Source organism: Gymnoscopelus braueri (genome assembly GCF_963280865.1).
Source record: "Gymnoscopelus braueri genome assembly, chromosome: 24".
Taxonomy (NCBI): Eukaryota; Metazoa; Chordata; class Actinopteri; order Myctophiformes; family Myctophidae; genus Gymnoscopelus; species Gymnoscopelus braueri.
The window spans coordinates 19,927,724-19,946,253 of record NC_137626.1 but is presented as its reverse complement, the minus strand read 5'-3'; the positions used below and the strand labels follow the sequence as shown (position 1 = coordinate 19,946,253).

The 18,530-nt window shown below is 43.0% G+C and overlaps 1 protein-coding gene across 2 annotated transcripts in view; it reads right to left on the bottom strand.

Moving 5' to 3' along the window:
* Positions 1–18,530, bottom strand: part of LOC308080141 (metalloreductase STEAP3-like) — a 26,337-nt gene extending 7,807 nt beyond the window's left edge. Inside the window, exons 1-6 of one of the 2 annotated variants that reach the window (XM_080421910.1) lie at positions 18,488–18,530; positions 15,054–15,399; positions 12,705–12,971; positions 11,337–11,864; positions 10,081–10,245; positions 1,438–1,779 (exon numbers count right to left, since the gene is read on the bottom strand). In XM_080421910.1, the coding sequence (XP_080278036.1) occupies positions 1,477–1,779; positions 10,081–10,245; positions 11,337–11,864; positions 12,705–12,971; positions 15,054–15,278 (1,488 nt within the window). In that variant the 5' untranslated portion in view covers positions 15,279–15,399; positions 18,488–18,530 and the 3' untranslated portion in view covers positions 1,438–1,476. Of the gene's footprint in view, positions 1–1,086; positions 1,780–10,080; positions 10,246–11,336; positions 11,865–12,704; positions 12,972–15,053; positions 15,400–18,487 lie in introns of those variants that run through there. The other variant, XM_080421909.1, reaches the window with a different exon arrangement.

The window sequence follows — 18,530 nt, the reverse complement described above, 5'->3', positions numbered from 1 at the left end:
ATATATTTTAAATGAATTGGGGGGAAAAATGGATATGGACCATCTACACATAAAACAGCTCATGAGTGATGGTGTGAGTAAGTGCTAGAGAAGCTTCTGTTTTTCCTCTATAAGAGGATGAGTAATAATAACTCTATGCAACTAGAATGAAAGGCCACTACAATCTAGGGTTGGGCAATATGATGAGATTTTGGATGTATCGTAAAATTGTGATATGAAAAGTGTTGCCTTTTTCTGTTTTTAGCCGTATCTGACATAACCCATTCAAACCGGGAACGAATCTGTGTAACCACTTTATCCATATTTTATACTTTGGCTATTCAAAAATAGCAGATATACAAGCTCATAGCGCGGCACCGAGTGCCACGCTATGAGCTTGTAGATCTGCTATTTTTGAAAAATCTTGAACATTTGTGCAAATATTTGAATATATATTTTTTAAAGCGAACATTTGTAAGTCAAGTCTTTGCTTCTGGGGGTCCCTGGAACAAAATAGTTTACAAATGTTCACTTAAAAAATATATATATATATTTGCACAAATGTTCAAGATTTTTCAAAAATAGCCAAAAGAAATCTATAATGACAGAGATGCTTTCCCGGATTGAATGGGTCTGAGTCTTTGGACTCAGAGGTAGGTGTGACTATACACCAACAGGATAAATCAGTCATCCACACACACATTGAGGGAGAGGGACATCCTCTGACATGATACGTTGTCATCTGCCTTTTGTATTGCCTGTTTCCTCTGTAGCTATACAGTGTCTAAAAGCAGCATTGTGTGATTAGCTTCCAGGAAATAAAAGAACATTGTCATCCTAAAACCTTGGCTGTGGTCCTTCATACAATTGTAGCCTGTTACACCAGTGTAACAGGCTATACAAAGTAAACAAACCAGAAGAAAAAGCCTGTCTACTGTCCATATAACGCCCGGCCCTACGACAATCCATACTAAACAGGCTCTGAGAATAACGTCATTTTCTAGAGCAGTAGTTCTCAAAGGACCCCCAAATTGACATGTATTTGGCCACGGACCCCCATCTGAAAATGTTTTGTGCCAGGGACCCCCAGGAGAGAAGATTTGTGCATTTTTCTAAAACATTTTCGATATTTCTCAAACAAAAAAAAAAATAGCAGATGTACGAGCTTGTAGATCTGCTATTTTTGAATAGCCAACGTATAAATGGATATAAATGGTTCAAATGATTGCGATGCTACATTAACTACTTTTGCTAGGGATCCCCTGGATCCCCCCCCCATGGGTCCATGGGGGGGGACCACCTTTTCACTTTGAGAACCACCGTTCCAGATTGTGTGTGTGTGTGTGTGTATGTTTGCGTGGCCATTCAGAGCTTCATTATTTCCACTTTTTCTGTCTCCCCCCAAACATGCACAACACACACACACAGACGCAAGTACTGTACGTACACTGTACGTACGCAGTTGCAGGGCGCACGGCACACGCGTGCGCGCTCTGCTCAGACATCCGTCATGTCCTCCAGCGATTGGCCGTTGCAGCCGCCGCCGCCCGTGCCGTCGGGCAGGGTGAAGCGTATGTGTCGGCTCTTCTCCCAGCCGCGGCGGATGCGGGCGAGGCGCCGGGCCGCGCACGGCAGCGCCAGGGCCAGCCGGCCCAGCAGGACGGCGCACGGCAGCACCAGGACCAGCATGAAGGTGGGCGGGAGGTAGAAGTGGTAGTGGCCGGGGTCGAACGCCCGGTCCCAGCCGAACAGCAGCGTGTGGAGGGTGCCCAGGACCAGGGCCGCGTAGCCCAGTGTGGACTGCGAATGAGGAGGATGATAATACATTATGACAGTGTTTCTCAAACTTTTTCATGTCAAGGACCCCCTAAATGATATGTATTTGGCCGTGGACCCCCATTTGAAAATATTTTGTGCCAGGCAGGGACCCCCATACAACCATACAATTTGCGGTGTTAAAAATATCAAAAATATTCAAACAGTTTTTTCAAGCTGGTGTAGATTGGGGTTAAACTGATTTTGATATATTAACTAATTTAGCTGGGGACCCCCTGGAACGCCCTCCAGGACCCCTGGGGGTCCCCGGACTCCACTTCAAGTTAGACCACGGACCACCAGAACTCTGAGAGTGAACAAATAGTGAACAAATAGAACCAAATGGTTCCATTTGTACACTCTCAGAGGTACAGCTCCATGAGGTAGCCTGGTAAACCCTCCCTCCGGAAATCTCATTTCTATTTGATTCCAGGAGTGAGTCTGGCCTTATCGCCCATTCTGCAATATTGGCTGTGTATGCCAAACGGCCGAGCCTATCAGCGTCGTCGCTCATTGTTCTGTGATTGACAGCTTACGTTGGCCAATCAGGTGGCGAGTTCGAGTGAGCCCAAAACACGAACGGCAGCCATCTTTTTCTTGTGCGCTATTTTCTCCGCTATTTTTTTACTTCTAAAAGCTCTCTAACTTCTATTTTGAGGCACGGAATTTACTTATAAGATATCGTTTGGATAGAATTGAGTTGTTTAACTTCATACATGTGGTCAATTAATCATGACAAAGCCTATTTTTAAAAAAAAATACCGGTAGGGGCAGGCAGTGACACCCATGTATCCGAATAAGGCAACCCATTTTGGGCATTCGCCGTCTCAAAAGTCCCGTTGTGTCACATTAGACTGGTGAACTGCTGATTGGCTGAAGGGGAAAAATTATCATTGGCTGAAGGGGTTGTCAGTCAACGGTATTACTCCCGCCCAACTCCAGCCCACAGCCAATATTGCAGAATGGGCGATAAGGCCAGACTCACTCCTGGAATCAAATAGAAATGAGATTTCCGGAGGGAGGGTTTACCAGGCTATCCATGAGGGTCCATTTGGTTTCTATTTCCTAACTATCAATCATTTTACAATTGCCCTATTTGGGTTCAAAAAGGTGACTGTAGCTGAAAAGTGACACTTTTGCATGTCTGCATTTAGCTGGGGACTCCTGGAACCCCCTCAAGGACCCCTGGGGGTCCCCGGACCCCATTTTGAGAACCAACGCATTAAATATTATAAAGACTGGACTTGAATGATGAGGATGATAACAATACATTAGATATACAGTCTGGACTGGAAGGATGATAAATACATTAGATTAGATATTATACAGTCTGGACCGTAATAACGAGAATGATAACAATACATTAGATATTATACAGTCTGCAGCTCAAAGTGAGTTATATAAGAAAAACAGTGGCTCCACTTGCAAATATCCTCACGGCCTCCGGGGGTCCCACGGGTTGGGAGTCGCTGACATACTACAAATATACAGTGAGTTGGGACTGATGCCGTGTGGAGATGATTGGGGGCGGCTGACATAATTATATGTTTATATTACAGTGTGTGTGTGTGTGTGTGTGTGTGTGTGTGTGTGTGTGTGTGTGTGTGTGTGTGTGTGTGTGTGTGTGTGTGTGTGTGTGTGTGTGTGTGTGTGTGTGTGTGTGTGTGTCATACACCTACAGTAAGAGGCTCTCTAATTACAATTCCCATGCTTGAGTAGTGTGGTGGCCATTAGGCTATAAATACCAGCACCCCACCCCTCGACCCCCACCCCACCCCAGCCCCCCACCCACCCCCCTGGTGTCAACCTCAGCCCCGGCAGTGACGAGGTGCTCAGAATCATGATAACTCTCCTCCCAATAATGAAGAGCGACCGCTTACAGTGGTGACTCTTAATTAGCGAGGCACATAGCGAGCGCTACGCTACGAGAGAGCTCTGTCTCACTTACACTCTGTTTTTAACTCATACAGTATGCACCGTAGTGCACATACTCATACTATATGCCCGGCGTGCCGGTTTGCGAGGTCAACGAGTTCTCCGATTCTCGTGCAAGATAACTAGGCCAACACTGATTGTAGTTTACAGGCCCGCGTGCATTTGAGGTCAAGGTATCATTCTTAATTGGTCCTACAAAAAGGTTGCGTGAAAGCATGCACATCCACATGATAAATGATAAAGTGCTGGACAGAAAACAATAACTTACGAAATTGTCTGACTCTGCATACTGGAAAACATTATCGCTGCAATTAATTTATCTGTGTTCAAAACCGATACCTTTCAGGAAATAAATCCAATGGTACCAATTATTATTTGTCACAATCTCTTGTTAATACTTTGTTTTCATTGGTTCAATATTTATAAACCCCACAGACACACTCAGCCATTTTCACTTTCACTAAAATGTCAAAAAAAACATGAAATATGGAGATTTTTGTTTCTGCCAAACAGAGACGATATACAGTAATTACCACTTTTACATTAGCAGAGGCACCTCTAAATTATGCATGGTACATGTCTATTGTCCTGGCCTTGCATCGACAGATGCTCTGGTCATGTGATTCCCACGTTGCTGGAAGCTACATAAGCTTCCAGCACCTAGAATACCATTACCTTAACAATACAGCAACACATAACCACTGTTTATGTCACCGGCTTCCAAGTCATGTGCAATTCAAACTGATTGGATTAAGCTCTGTGTACTTTATTATGTTTGTATGTATACACTGCAATTCTCATGTATTTTTTTTTTATGTTGCCAGTGTAATGTTATGCTTACATGCTGCTGTGTAATGGGAACATCATCAGATTGTCTGGGTTCAGGTTGCATATCATTGCTGTCGGGCACAAACCTCTCATGTATGCCCTACTTGATCATACTACATAGAGAGTCACACAAAAGTATCAAAAGTAGGAGAGCTTGTCGATCTGCTACTTTCTACGTTTTTGAATTTGTATCCCGAAAAGTCACAGTTTTCGGACATGTGAGGTTTCCACCCGACAGTCTATATTATAACCAGATGAACCTGTCAGGTGACCTAGAGGGTACTAGAGTCTGTATTCTCTAATGTGTCTACGCATGTGGTTCTCAAACTTTTTCAAGTCAAGAAAGACCCCCAAATTAATATGTATTGGGCTACAGACCCCTTCAGCCACATCTGAAAATATTTTGAGCCAGTGACCCCCCCCGCCCGAGATTTGAGTTGTTAAATTGTTTTTAAAATATTCCATTCACATTTTTAAAAATATATATTTTTTAAATAGCAGATCTACAAGCTCACCTATTTTCAAACAGCCAACGCATATAGGGTTAAACTGGTTAAACTGATTCTGATATATAACAAATTCAGCTGGGGACCCCCTGGAACCCCCCCCTTAAGGAACCCTGGGGGTCCCCGAAACCCCAGTTTTAGAACCAATGATCTAATGAACACTGTGACGCAAATTAACATCCACAGTAAAGGATAATTTCCTATAGTGTGTGGACTTTACTTGTCTCTTATCATTCTTCATTGGTGCCAAGGTACAAATGGCTCAGATTTCATTGGCAAAACTGAAAACCCAATGCTATTAGTGGCACGTCTGTGACTTAAGACCCAGTTCCGGATGCCTGACATTTTATGTGATTATTTACCTTGACTATGGACTAGAGTTCATGCTTACTCTGCTTATTACGATCTCACACTTGTTGTAAGTCACCACCCTGGATAAGAGTGTCTGCTAAATCAGTGGTTCTCAAACTTCTTCATGCCAAGGACCCACAAATTCATATGTATCTGGCCGCGGACCTCCATCTGGAAATATTTTGTGCCAGGGACCTCCAGTAGAGAAGATTTATGTTAAAGGAGGAGTTCACCCAAAAAATGACTTATTTTCGATCAATTGCACACCCTATGAAGCCTTGAATCCATGGATTCTTTTTTGTTTTTGTCGCATTCCTAAGCTAATAATTTGATTCCCGTCTCCTACCGGCTAATGTATCCGGTAGGAGACACAAAGTACATTATTTGTGTCTCCTACCGGAAATACACACGGTCATCAAATTATTGTCTATGCCACAAAAACAAAAATAAATCCATGAAATCAAGGCTTCATGGGGTGTGTAATTGAGAGAAAATAAGTCATTTTTTGGGTGAACTCTCCTTTAAGAAAATTCAAAATAATTAAAAGATTTCTAGACATTTTCTATATTTTTCAAAATAATTCAAAAATAGCAGATCTGCTATTTTTGAATAGCCAACATAAACGTGGATAAAGTGATTCAAATGATTATGATGCTGCATTAACACATTGTTGTGGAGGACCCCCGGACCCCACTTTGAGAACCAACGTGCTAAATGCCTAAATTGTAAATCGTGTGACTTCAGTAGTTCGTCTCATCTGAATTCTTACATTTCCTCGGCAGTCCATGCCAACAAGTGGCGCATGATTTACTCTACACGGCACAGACACGCTCATGCTGAGGTTCAGACGGGGACGCGTGGAATCAAGGAGGACATTTTAACGCATTAAGGCCTGAGGGTTCCGATTCTACAAAAGTGTCTTCTAATTCCTGACAGTTTTCTGAAAAAAAACGGATGTTGCTATAGTAGTGGTTCTCAAACTTTTTCATGTCAAGAACCCCCAAAATTATATTTGGCCGCGGACCCCCATCTGAAATTATTTAGTTCTAGGGACCCCCAGAAGCAAAGATTTGAGTTAAAAACGTTTGGTTTAAAAATATATATATATTCAAAGATTTGCACACATTTTCACGATTTTCCAAAAACAGCAGATCTACGAGCTCTGTGCCGCGCTATGAGCTTGTAGATCTGCTATTTTTGAATGGCAGGAGTATAAAATAACGGTTTAGGTGGTTACACAGATGTGGTTCCCGGGTTTTAATAGGTTAAACCTTCCACTGACACTCGTCCAAAGCAGCAGGAAGGGGATTCTCATTCAGAGTGTTGTTCCAGAACGCTTCCACAGGACCCAGGGCTGTCGTGAGGATCCAAACCTCAAAGCCTGATTTATGCTTCGGCGACAAAGTGTCCAAAAATAACGTCTCTTCAACTGTGACATAGTTTCACTGTCGCCGAGGCATAAATAAGACTTTGATGCCTTTCTGTCACAGCACATTTACTCTGAACTGGGGGGTCAGGACCCCCAGGGGGGTCCCCAAATTATTTTTTTGGGGGGTCCCCAGATTATTAGCTTAATGTGCAACGTTTTTTTCTCACTCAAACAGGGTGTCTGCACATTTCTAAAGTGACAATTTCATGACTTTCAAGACCTTTTTAATACCTCTAAAAATGAAAAGAAATAAGACCATTACTACGTCAAAAGTAACCAACAAACTATACTATAAATGGTCTAACATTGGCCAAATTGTCAAATATTACCTAAGCAGGAGGCAAAAAAAATGAAAATAGTTCGGCTATTTTCACAATATTTGTCTGTGGAACAGTCAAACTAAATGTAATGCCTCAACTCCTGCAATTACAAGTGCCTGTCAGGGTGGGGGGTCCCCAGTTCAAATATGATTATTTTGGGGGGTCACGGCCTGAAGAGTTTGGGAACCCTTCCTCTAACCACTGGCCTCTTAATTACTTCTACTTCAGTCTTCACTTTGTAAATCACTAAAGTGTGTACTTCGCCAAGTCATCCACAAGAATGACTTAAAGATGACACTTTTCTCAATGTTTTCAGAGACTTACAGTCAGTCTAATCCCAAAACGCACTCTAGAAAAAGACAACGAAAAACATGGCGCTTATCAAATACAGACTCTCCTGGGACTCCTGTTCTTTTAGCATGGAATGGATGGCAATCATGAGGGGAGATAACGATAAATCTAGCTCACGCTAGAAAGACATACGCCAGAAGAAAAATATCAAAAATCCTTCACACACACACACACACACACACACACACAAGCGCAATGACAAATACATCTCACACACACTGCACTCAAGCTATTCATGGTAGCTACACACAAATATGCAGACTTAAATATAGCCTACACTTACACACACACACACACACACACACACCTCAGGCTGTGGGTGGCGGTCCTACACACTCTGGTGCAGAACGCCCCTTTTATCATGCTGCTACTGTAGGTGACACGTGACAAATCTGTGCCGGGCCAGATTAGCCCAACAGAAAGATGAAAGAAGCCCCGACGCAGACAGATGACAAATCCCTGGGAAATGGAAAGTTGTCGCTTGTAATTCCACCCAGACAGAACAGGAGTGGAGGGGAGGGGAGGTGAGGAGAGAATGTGAGAGGGCAGAAGAGGAGAGGAGAGGAGAGTCAAGTAGAGTGCAGGAGGAGGAGGAGAGTGAGAGGAGAGAAGAGGAGAGAGTGTGAGAGGACTCAGAGGAGAGGGCAGGAGTGGAGAGGAGAGGAGATGAATTGTGCACAACTGAAGAGTAAAAGCAGGAAAGGGAAAGAGATGAGACAATGAGACAGACGTGGGAGTGATAGATGAGGTTGTGTCTGTCAGGTGCAACACTGTGATGCGCGTGCGTGCGTGCGTGCGTGCGTGCGTGCGTGCGTGCGTGCGTGCGTGCGTGCGTGCGTGCGTGCGTGCGTGCGTGCGTGTGCGCTCTAAGTCACTGCCAACTCTGTGAAATAACAGGGGACTTGCATTATTTTCAAACGTATAAGCCGATTGCAGTTTAAACTTGCAATAAATGATAGTATTAGAAAATTCTAAACATGTTTTTAACGCATTTGTAACCAAAATCAATATTCATATATGTACTATAATGTTAAACAAGCAGCCCATGATGACCACTTATTTATCGTGCTGGGTCACATGATACATTTATAACTCTCAATGTCCAGTCAAGGTATATAACTTCTCTAGGGTTGAACCCGAATACCTTTTGTCAACCTTTGGATATTCTGCACATTTCGCTGAGGCCAGGACTTTATGGTATGTTAAGTAAGGTCTCGAGAGCCAATCACATTGTGGCCTAGTCTGTGTAAAACCAGGAAATGTCAGCTGGTGTTGAATCAGTGAATCTCGTATATATGAGCTTCACAAGAACAGTGTTGGTGTATGAGATTCGCTGATGTTTTCCCTTACACCAGTGGTTCTCAACCAGTAGTCCCCGGAGCTTGTAGATCTGCTATTTTTGAAAAATCTTGAAAATGTGTGCATATCTTTGAATATATATATTTTTAAAACAACATTTTTAACTTGAATCTTTGCTTCTGGGGGTCCCTGGCACAAAACATTTTCAGATGAGGGCCCGCGGCCAAATGAATATCAATTTAGGGATCCTTGGCATGAAAAAGGTTGAAAATCACTGCCTTACATTATTATTAATTACGCTGCGCGGGCGTCTTGTCTGTATTACAAGGAAACATAAGAGACAGTGATGAAGAGTGTGAATCTTGTTTAGTTGATATGGCACGGTGGTTTTCAACGTGGGGGCCACAGTGGGGGGGCAATTGGAAAGGAGAGGAAAAAAATGTATAACCATTTTTAAAATGGCTTGTAAGATAGTTATGACCATTTATCCAAAGGGGACAACTACCCCAGACAGTCACTCCCACACAACACTAGCCAAAACATCCTCAAGCTGAATTAATGGGAGCAGATTGAAAGCATATATATATAAACACACACACATTGAGTTATGCTTGAATACCAACCTGCCAAGTGAGTATCCGATTACTCAGACATCTCTCTCTCTCTCTCTCTCTCTCTCTCTCTCTCTCTAACACACATCATGCCTTTGTTTTGGTTTAAAATTTAACGCAACTCAACAGGAGCCAACTACCTCACTGAAGACTTGTGGCGTTAATTATGTGCAGAACAGACGGTGGGGGAAAAAGGAGGGGGGGGCTAGCATAGACCCCTAAGGGACTCGGGTCAACTAAGTATAGGCACAACACCACAGCAAGTGCACGTTACTTTACGTTAACTTTTCCGTGATTCCACCATTCCCTGCTGTCTCAAATTTTCCGTGAAATATTCTTTTTAGGTGCAAGCTCTACAAGCTCAGTGCCGCGCTACGAGCTTGTAGATCTGCCATTTTAGAAAAATCGTGAAAATGTGTTCAAATCTTTAAATCTTATTTTTTTTAAAGGCGAACACTTTTAAAACAAATCTATCTTTGCTTATGGGGGTCCATGTCTGGCACAACGTATTTTCAGTTGGGGGTCCACATACATATCAATTTGGGGGTCCTTGGCACGAAAAGGTTTGAGAACCACCGTTATAAAATCAATAAAAACTTGTTCACAAAGAAAACCAAAAAGCGGTAATGTCTGTGTGCGCAGTGCGTGTTGTGTACCTGTATGAAGCTGAACTCTCTCCAGTTGAGGCTGTTGGACACGGTGGGCAGGGAGGAGACGGCCAGCAGGGACAGCACCCCCAGGGCCATGATGCCCACCGACACGTACAGCTCCATCCTCCACACCTGCTCCTCGTCCCACGCCACCGCCACCCCCGCCTTCACCTGCATCAACACAGTTACATGTTACATGTTACAGCAGGTACAGGTCTGCCAATATATCAGCCAACAATCTGACAATGTATATTTCGTTGCTGTCGGGCATCTCCATTTCCATGTTCTAACTTTTTGCGGTTTTTCGTAAATTAAAACGCCCTACTTGATCATATTACAGCGTCACACAAAAGCATCAAAAGTAGCAGATCCGCAAGAGCTTGTCAATCAGCTACTTTCGCTGTTTTTGAATTTGAATCCTGAAAAGGAACAGTTTTGGACGTATGAGGTTTCCACCCGACAGAGACAAAAATCACAGGAGCAAGAGATAAAGATGATCAACAGTCCTTACATCATGCCCAGGTAGTACAAAACCAAGGTTCTACCGAAGTTCAACATCGCTTTGACTACCAGAGTACATCAAATGAGACCAAACAAATCGTGCAGAAAGATCAAGCCTCATTTGTTCTTAGTGCAGCATTGTGCAGATCTACAAGCTCACAATGATTTGCAGCGTGACATAGCTTAGCTTATAGATTTTCAGTGCACGATACGATGCACATCCAAGCATATACTGCATTAGGCTTAAACCAACGCAAGTCTTCTTTTTTCTTTTGATAGCCTCAAAGTCTCAGGTCATACTTGCAGACACACGCACGTGTGCACACACACACACACACACACACACACACACACACACACACACACACACACACACACACAGTCACAGTCACACACACAGATGTGGTTTTAGTGTTAAATGTGTGATGGCTTTATTGTTCATATCAGAAAGTGTGCGTGTGGGAAGTCCAATAATCTTAGATGAAATACAGGTAATACTGAAACGTTTTTTTTTTAGACATGGATAATCTAGTGGAGAAAAAAAATGTGTTTCAATATTGTCAGTTAACCCATTTAGACCTGAGGCCGATTTTAAAAACGCCTTCTAAAACCTGACCTAAGTTTTCTGAAAACATAGCAAGCAACAAGAACCCCAAAAGTGGTTCCCGGCTTGAAAGGTATAGTTACGTAATGGGGTTTCAGGTCTAAATGCGTTAACTGCCCAGCCCGATAACACACGTCCCTCCGCGCCTCCCTCTCACCTGCTTGTAGGCGGCGTTGAGCAGGCCGTAGCGGTGCGACCTCATCATGGGTATGGCCAGGCTGTAGACGGCGTGCAGCGCCGCGCACACGAAGCTGCAGAGGCCCAGCTGCTTGCGGCGGAGCAGCCAGCGGTCCAGCGTGGCGGGGAAGCGGCTGTACTTGGTGCCCCGCCGGAGCTGCAGGGCGGCGGCCAGCAGGCCGGGCAGGTAGACCAGCGCCAGCAGCACCAGCGACACGCTGGGCAGCGTGACGTTCACCACGTCCACCGGCATCTTGTGGAAGGCGCGCTCGCCCGCCGCGACGAAGGGGTGCAGCACGCCGTGCGCGAAGTTGTACAGGTAGAAGGTGGTGAAGAGGGCGAGCGTGGCGAGGACGGGCACGCGCCACGACGGGAAGAGGTAGAGCGGCTGGTTCTCCACCTCCAGGGAGCTGGAGAGGAGGCCGGCGTCCACCGGCATGAAGCCGGCGCTGCGGCAGAGCTGCGCCACGGCCTCCTTGGACTGGCGGCTGTCGCCGCACAGCAACACCTGTTTGGATGGGGGTGGGGGGGAGATGGAGCCGTGATGAGCTTATGGTTCTGTATATCGATCGCTGCTGTCGGGCAGAAACCTCTTATCGCCATATTGTAATTTTTTGTGTTTTTTTCGTAAATTAACCTACTTGATCATGCTACAGCATCACTCAAAAGCATTGGAAAGTAGCAGATCTGCAAGCTCAAAACGCGGCGCGAAGCGGCGTGTTTCGAGCTTGCAGATCTGGCGGAATTTTGTTTCGCGGGCTTTTGAGAATTTTAGAGGCGTGACTATTTCCAAACGTTTAACCCATTAAGACCTGAGGACAATTCTAAAAATGTCTACGTCCTAACAGTTTTCTGAGAAATGTATGTTGCTATATCAGTGGTGCTCAAAACCCCAAAAATATATGTTTTTGGCCGCAGATGGCGCAGAACCCCATCTCAAAACATTTTGTTCCAGGGACCCCCAGAAGCAATGATTTGAGTAAAAAATACATATATTCAAAGATTTGCGCAAACTTTTGCGATTTGATTTGATTTTGCTAACTGTTTTTGAATATCCAAAATATAAAATAACGGTTAACCCATTAAGACCTGAGGCCGATTTAAAAAAAAGTTTTCTAAATCCTAATGCTTTAAAAAATATATGTATTGAAAGATTTTCACAAAATGTTCACGATTTTACAAAAATAGCAGATCTACAAGCTCATAGCGCGGCACTCGGTGCCGCGCTATGAGCTTGTATATCTGCTATTTTTGAATAGCCTAAAGAAATCAAAAAAAGACACAGATGCGTTCCCGGTCTTAATGGGTTAAAGTGGTTAAAATGATGGAAGAACACAGCGCTCCCCACCTGTCTGCAGCCGTCCATGGCGCCCATCTGCAGCGTCCAGGCCGATATGGTGTTGAAGGCCTTGACCACATGGCTCTCGGGGAACATGTCGGCCAGCAGCTCGGCGTTGGACGGCCCGTCCAGGTTGAGCCGGACGCTGTTGCTCACGTCCACCAGGATCTTGCCCGCCAGCGGCGCCTTGAGGCCCACCAGCGTGGAGTAGTGCTCCGGGAACAGCGCCACGAACACCAGGTGTGCCTGGCTGGCCGCCTCCATCTGTGTGGTCACCTGGGTGGTATAGGTGCAAGGGGAGAAAAAACAAACATACCTGTTTAGAGTGGTGGAAAGTAACTGAGTACATTTACGTACTGTACTTATATACACTTTTGAGGTATTTGTACTTTACTTGAGTATTTCCGATTTCCAATCCTTTTACTTCTACTCCACTACATCTCAGAGGCAAATGTTGTACTTTTACTCCACTACAATTATTTGAAAACTTTCGTTACTAGTTACTTTGCAGATATAAATTATTACATTATAAAACATACATTAACCACTTTAGCCCCATTTTATACATAGGCTATTTGGAAATGGCAGATCTACAAGCTGCTATTTGGAAATGGCAGATCTACAGATCAACGCGTCGCATCAGTGTGAGCTTGTAGATCTGCTATTTTCAAACATTTTTGTACTTTTATTTGGGTACTTTAAGTACATTTTGATACCAATACTTTTGTACTTTTACTCAAGTAAATTTTTAATTCCGGACTTGTAACAGAGTACTTCTACATTGCAGTATTGATACTTTTACTTAAGTAAAACATTTGAGTACTTTTCCCACCACTGGTAAAAACAAACATACCTGTTTAGAATGCAGACTGAGGAAAAACACATTCATATGGTGGTACAGTTTTTAGCCCTGGGAAAAAAATTAGATCCTGCCTTTTTTTTTGGTTGCTTTTTACCACAGGGGTTTTCCTTAATGCAAGACCTGAGTTATGTTTTGTTTTTATGACATAAATTACACCCATCAACATTGCAACTGTGAATTTTGAAGCTTTTCTGTGCTTTGTTTTACTCTTGCACTTGGTTGAAAAATCATAAAAAGGTGTTGATTTGTGGAGATTATATTGTTGAACAGAACGTGTGAATATCATAAACCTGTTTGCTATAGACAGCATTTTCTTAATTTACCCAAAACCTAATAATTAGGTCATAATTCCATTGGAAATATGCAAAACCTTTGGGTTAGTCTATAAAAAGACGTGATCACTAGAATATTCTATTAAAGTGAGATTAATGAATGAAAATGTTATGATCCGACATGGCAAGGAATAAGGTGACCAGTGCGAGGCACCACTGCAGAGAATCGAACCCAAGTGTTTGCAGTGGTGGGCTAGTGTTTTATCTCCATGCCACCAAGACAGCCCTTGGCCTTGAGTCACTTTTACTGGCGAAGTATGCTTGCAGAAATCAGGAATCAACCACTCTACTCATAAACGACACACTGACTGGACATAACATTACACAATTTGGACCATATTGATTCAGATAAGGCATTCACTTTAGTTGATCTCCAAATAGTTCATGTTTATCTTCTTGGCAACACTTTAGTGCAGTCACTGCACTGTAATGTACTGTACCACAAGGCTGTTATCAGTGAATGGTAATCATAATATGATTACCTGTGCACTTCTGATTGCTAGCGTTGTGCACATGCTATATTATAGTAGGTGCACGACGCAAACAATCAGAAGTGCACAGGTCAGCCACTGTAATACAAGATGATCATTTCCGCCACACATAATAACAAGAGAGTGTGTGTGTGTGTGTGTGTGTGTGTGTGTGTGTGTGTGTGTGTGTGTGTGTGTGTGTGTGTGTGTGTGTGTGTGTGTGTGTGTGTGTGTGTGTGTGTGTGTGTGTGTGTGTGTGTGTGTGTGTGTGTATGTAGGGCTGTCACGATTACAAATTTAAGTTGACGATTAATTGTCACACTAATAATTGCGATTAACGATATTAATGCGTTTTTTGGCATTGAACATTGGAGCATATGAATAAAAAATATTTTTCTGTTTGCCTTGTAAACAAAAAATTGCACAGGGCAGATATGAAAAATAACAAAAACAAATACAAAGAAATTACTGACATTTATCAATTTTAGTACTTTAAAAAAAGGTAAAAATAGCGTCACAAAGTGACGCGTTGTAAGCTTGTAGATCTGCTATTTCAGCTTTTTTTAATGTGTGAACATTTCGTGAACATGGAAACGATTATGACGATTAATGACAAAATAATTGCGATTATCTCAAAATAATTGTGATTAGACGATGATGTAATAATTGTGACAGGCCTAATGCTATGAGTCACCTCAGCTTCTTCGGGGAACAGGGCGACGGAGCGCTTGGGGTTTCGACTCCCCACCACCAGCTGGTAGCCAGAGGCCACCAGCCTCCTGGCCAGCGAGCGGGAGAAGTCCCCCGTCCCCAGGATGCCGACCAGCGGGGCGCCGGGGTCCGACATCACGGAGGCCTCCAGGTGCCTGGAGCCTCCGCCTCCGCGGATCAAGGGCTTCTTCATGTCCTGGAGAGGCATCGCGTGGCGCGCCGCCCGCCGAACGCCACGTCACCGGAAGGAAGGAAGCCCAGCGAGGGACGACACTTACTGCTTCTGCCGTCGTTTTATTTGGTTCCGTCGTCGGCGGGCACACAATGGACTGTCACCCCCCACAATGTGATAAAGAAAGAAAACATGACATTAGTGACATGACAGAGAACTAAACATGCACGGAATGTATTTGCTTTTAGTTAATATTAACTAGAACTACATGCTCAACCCTGTATGTCGTTGCTGTGGGGCAGAAGCCCCTTATCTCCATACTTATAAATCAGTGGTTTTCAACCAGTGGTCCTGGGACCACCAGTGGTCCTTGACTCCTTGAGGGAGTACCAGGGGGTCCCCAGCAAAATGTGTTAATAGCGTCACAATCATTTTTAACCACTTAGCTTTGGCTATTCAAAAATAGCAGATATACAAGCTCATAGCGCGGCACTCTGCTATTTTTGAAAAACCTTGAAAAAGTGTGCATATCTTTGAATATTTATATTTTTTAAAGCGAAAATTTACTGATATCTTTGCTTCTGGGGGTCCCTGGCACAAAACACTTTCAAATGGGGGTCCGCGGCCAAATGTATATCAATTTAGGTGTCCTTGGCATGAAAAGGGTTGAAAACCACTGTTATAAATACTACAGCGTTGCACAAAAGTATCAAAATAGCAGATCTGCAAGCTCGAAACGTGACGCGTAGCGACACGTTTTGAGCTTGTAGATCTGCTATTTTTTTGCATTTGAATCCTGAAAAGTAAAAGTTTTGGACATTTTCCACCCGACATAGACGACATGTGCTCTATCGGCTGGTTTCACAAACATGTCCTAGTGGTACTAGAGACTCAAATAACAATTCAATGAAGATCTCCACTTTAACACGTTTTTAGTCTAGGACTGTAGGCTTAATCCATGTCTGGGAAGCTGAGCCAATGTGTTAATAATCATTTAATTAGCATACACTACAATAGTTTATACAGTACAATACATTCATTAATAAATACAAATTCCTATTCTATGAGTAATACGTGTCAGAACCGCTTCCAGCTGTGCTCTAGTCTCTTTACCAAAACAAGTTCTCATCTAACACAGCGGTTCTCAAAGTGGGTCCCAGGGACCCTTAGGGTTCCCTGAGAGGCTTCCAAATGGACCCTTACAGGCCTGGAACTCTGAGAGTGTGCAAATGGAACCAAATGGACCCTTACAGGTCTGTAACTCTGAGTGTGTGCAAATGGAACCAAATGGACCGTTACAGGTCTGTAACTCTGAGAATGTGCAAATGGAACCAAATGGATTTTCACACTCTCAGAGTTATGGGGAGTTTTTTTAATTAAAAAGTTTGAGAACCACTGTTGTTCTAAGCAACCAATCCTCTCCTTACTACTAGTACCTAATGACGTCTGCTTATTGTAAGTCTCTCTGGATGAGAGAGCGTACTGCTAAATGCCTAAAATAGTAAATTGATGCAGAACAAAATGTAAAATTCATGAGAGTTTCCCACTGATCATGTTATGATAGCCCTATGGAGGTCATCTCTCTGCAGGAGTAGACCCAGCAGCACTCTGTTGAGACACAGAGACACATGTCCTAGATCCTGGTTGAGTCTCACAGTTCCAGCACCCACTGCGTTGTTAGAAACATTAGACAAACTGTTCTTTCACAGGAACCACCATGGGTCCACAAATGGACCCTTATGGGTCTGTAACTCTGAGAGGCAACCGGGTACAGTGAGATCTGGATACCTTTTTAATATATATATATATTTTTCTTTACATTATATAGATATTAGACCTACATGTATATTATAAATGGGAGCCAAATACTGTACAAATAATACTTTTTAATGACATTTAACGCCTTATATTTCTACAATTGCTACAAATTGCTACAAAACCTGAGGATAGCCAGTCATTTTGGGTGTGTGATATAGCCCAAGAATGTCTGTGATATTACATACAGAATACATGAAATGTATGTAATATCACAGACATTCTAGAGCTCGGTCTGATAATGATGTAACATGCACGTTCAAATCATGCACAATTTACATTATCTCAGACCATTTTTACAAAGCATACTTATTTGTATGAAAATGTGCTTATTTAACATTGAGGTGCCCACAATGTTTAGATGCTGACTCAACCTGTATCTGTTCTAACAGAGGGTTTTACAGTGTAGATTACAGACAGTCGTGGAAAAAGTACTCAAATGTTTTACTTAAGTAAAAGTATCAATACGGCAATGTAGAACTCATGCTACAAGTAAAAGTCCGGAATTCAAAATTTACTTGAGTAAAAGTACCAAAGTATTGGCATCAAAATGTACTTAAAGTACCAAAAGTAAAAGTACTCATTATGCAGAATGTCCCACTTCACAAGTTTTCACAGAAATCTTTTGAAAATAGCAGATCTACAAGCTCACAATGCTTCGCATCACGACGCATTGTGAGCTTGTAGATCTGCTATTTGAAATGGCCGAAATAGGGCTGAAGTGGTTACTGTACTTTGTAATAATAATCTAAATCTACAAAGTAACTAGTAACTAAATATTTCATGTAATTGTAGTGGAGTAAAAGTATAATATTTGCCTCTGAGGTGTAGTGGAGTAGAAGTAAAAGTACTGAAAATTGGAAATACTCCAGTAAAGTAAAAATACATCAAACTTTTATTTAAGTAACAGTAGTACTTGAGTAAATGTACTTAGTTACTTTACACCACCACAGCCTGTATGTGTCCATAATTATAACAGAGGATTGCTACAGTGTACAGTAGATTACAGACAGTTGAGAAAGAGTGTTCTAGATCCTGGTTATATGTGTCTCCCAGTCGTTGTTAAAGACACAGACTGTGTTGTTAGATAGAAGATAGATGACACCACACTGGAAGATAATCGTCATTTCCCAGCACACACACACGCACACACACACACACACACACACACACACACACACACACACACACACGCACGCACACACACGCACACGCACGCACACACACTACAAACCACCTTGTGCCCTTGGCTGAGCTCCCCCCGCGGAAACTTTTATCTACTTATGTTACTTTCCCCAACCAACACACAACACAAGGCAGCTTATAGAGCAAACAGCCACGATCCGTCACTTATAGCTATCAGATCTACCCAGTGATGTGATAGATCTATACGGTAGATTGTTGTATATTCGTGTAGTTGTGCTTCTTACCTCTTCACTTCAACAACTCTTCCCTGTGTGTGTGCTCTCTAGC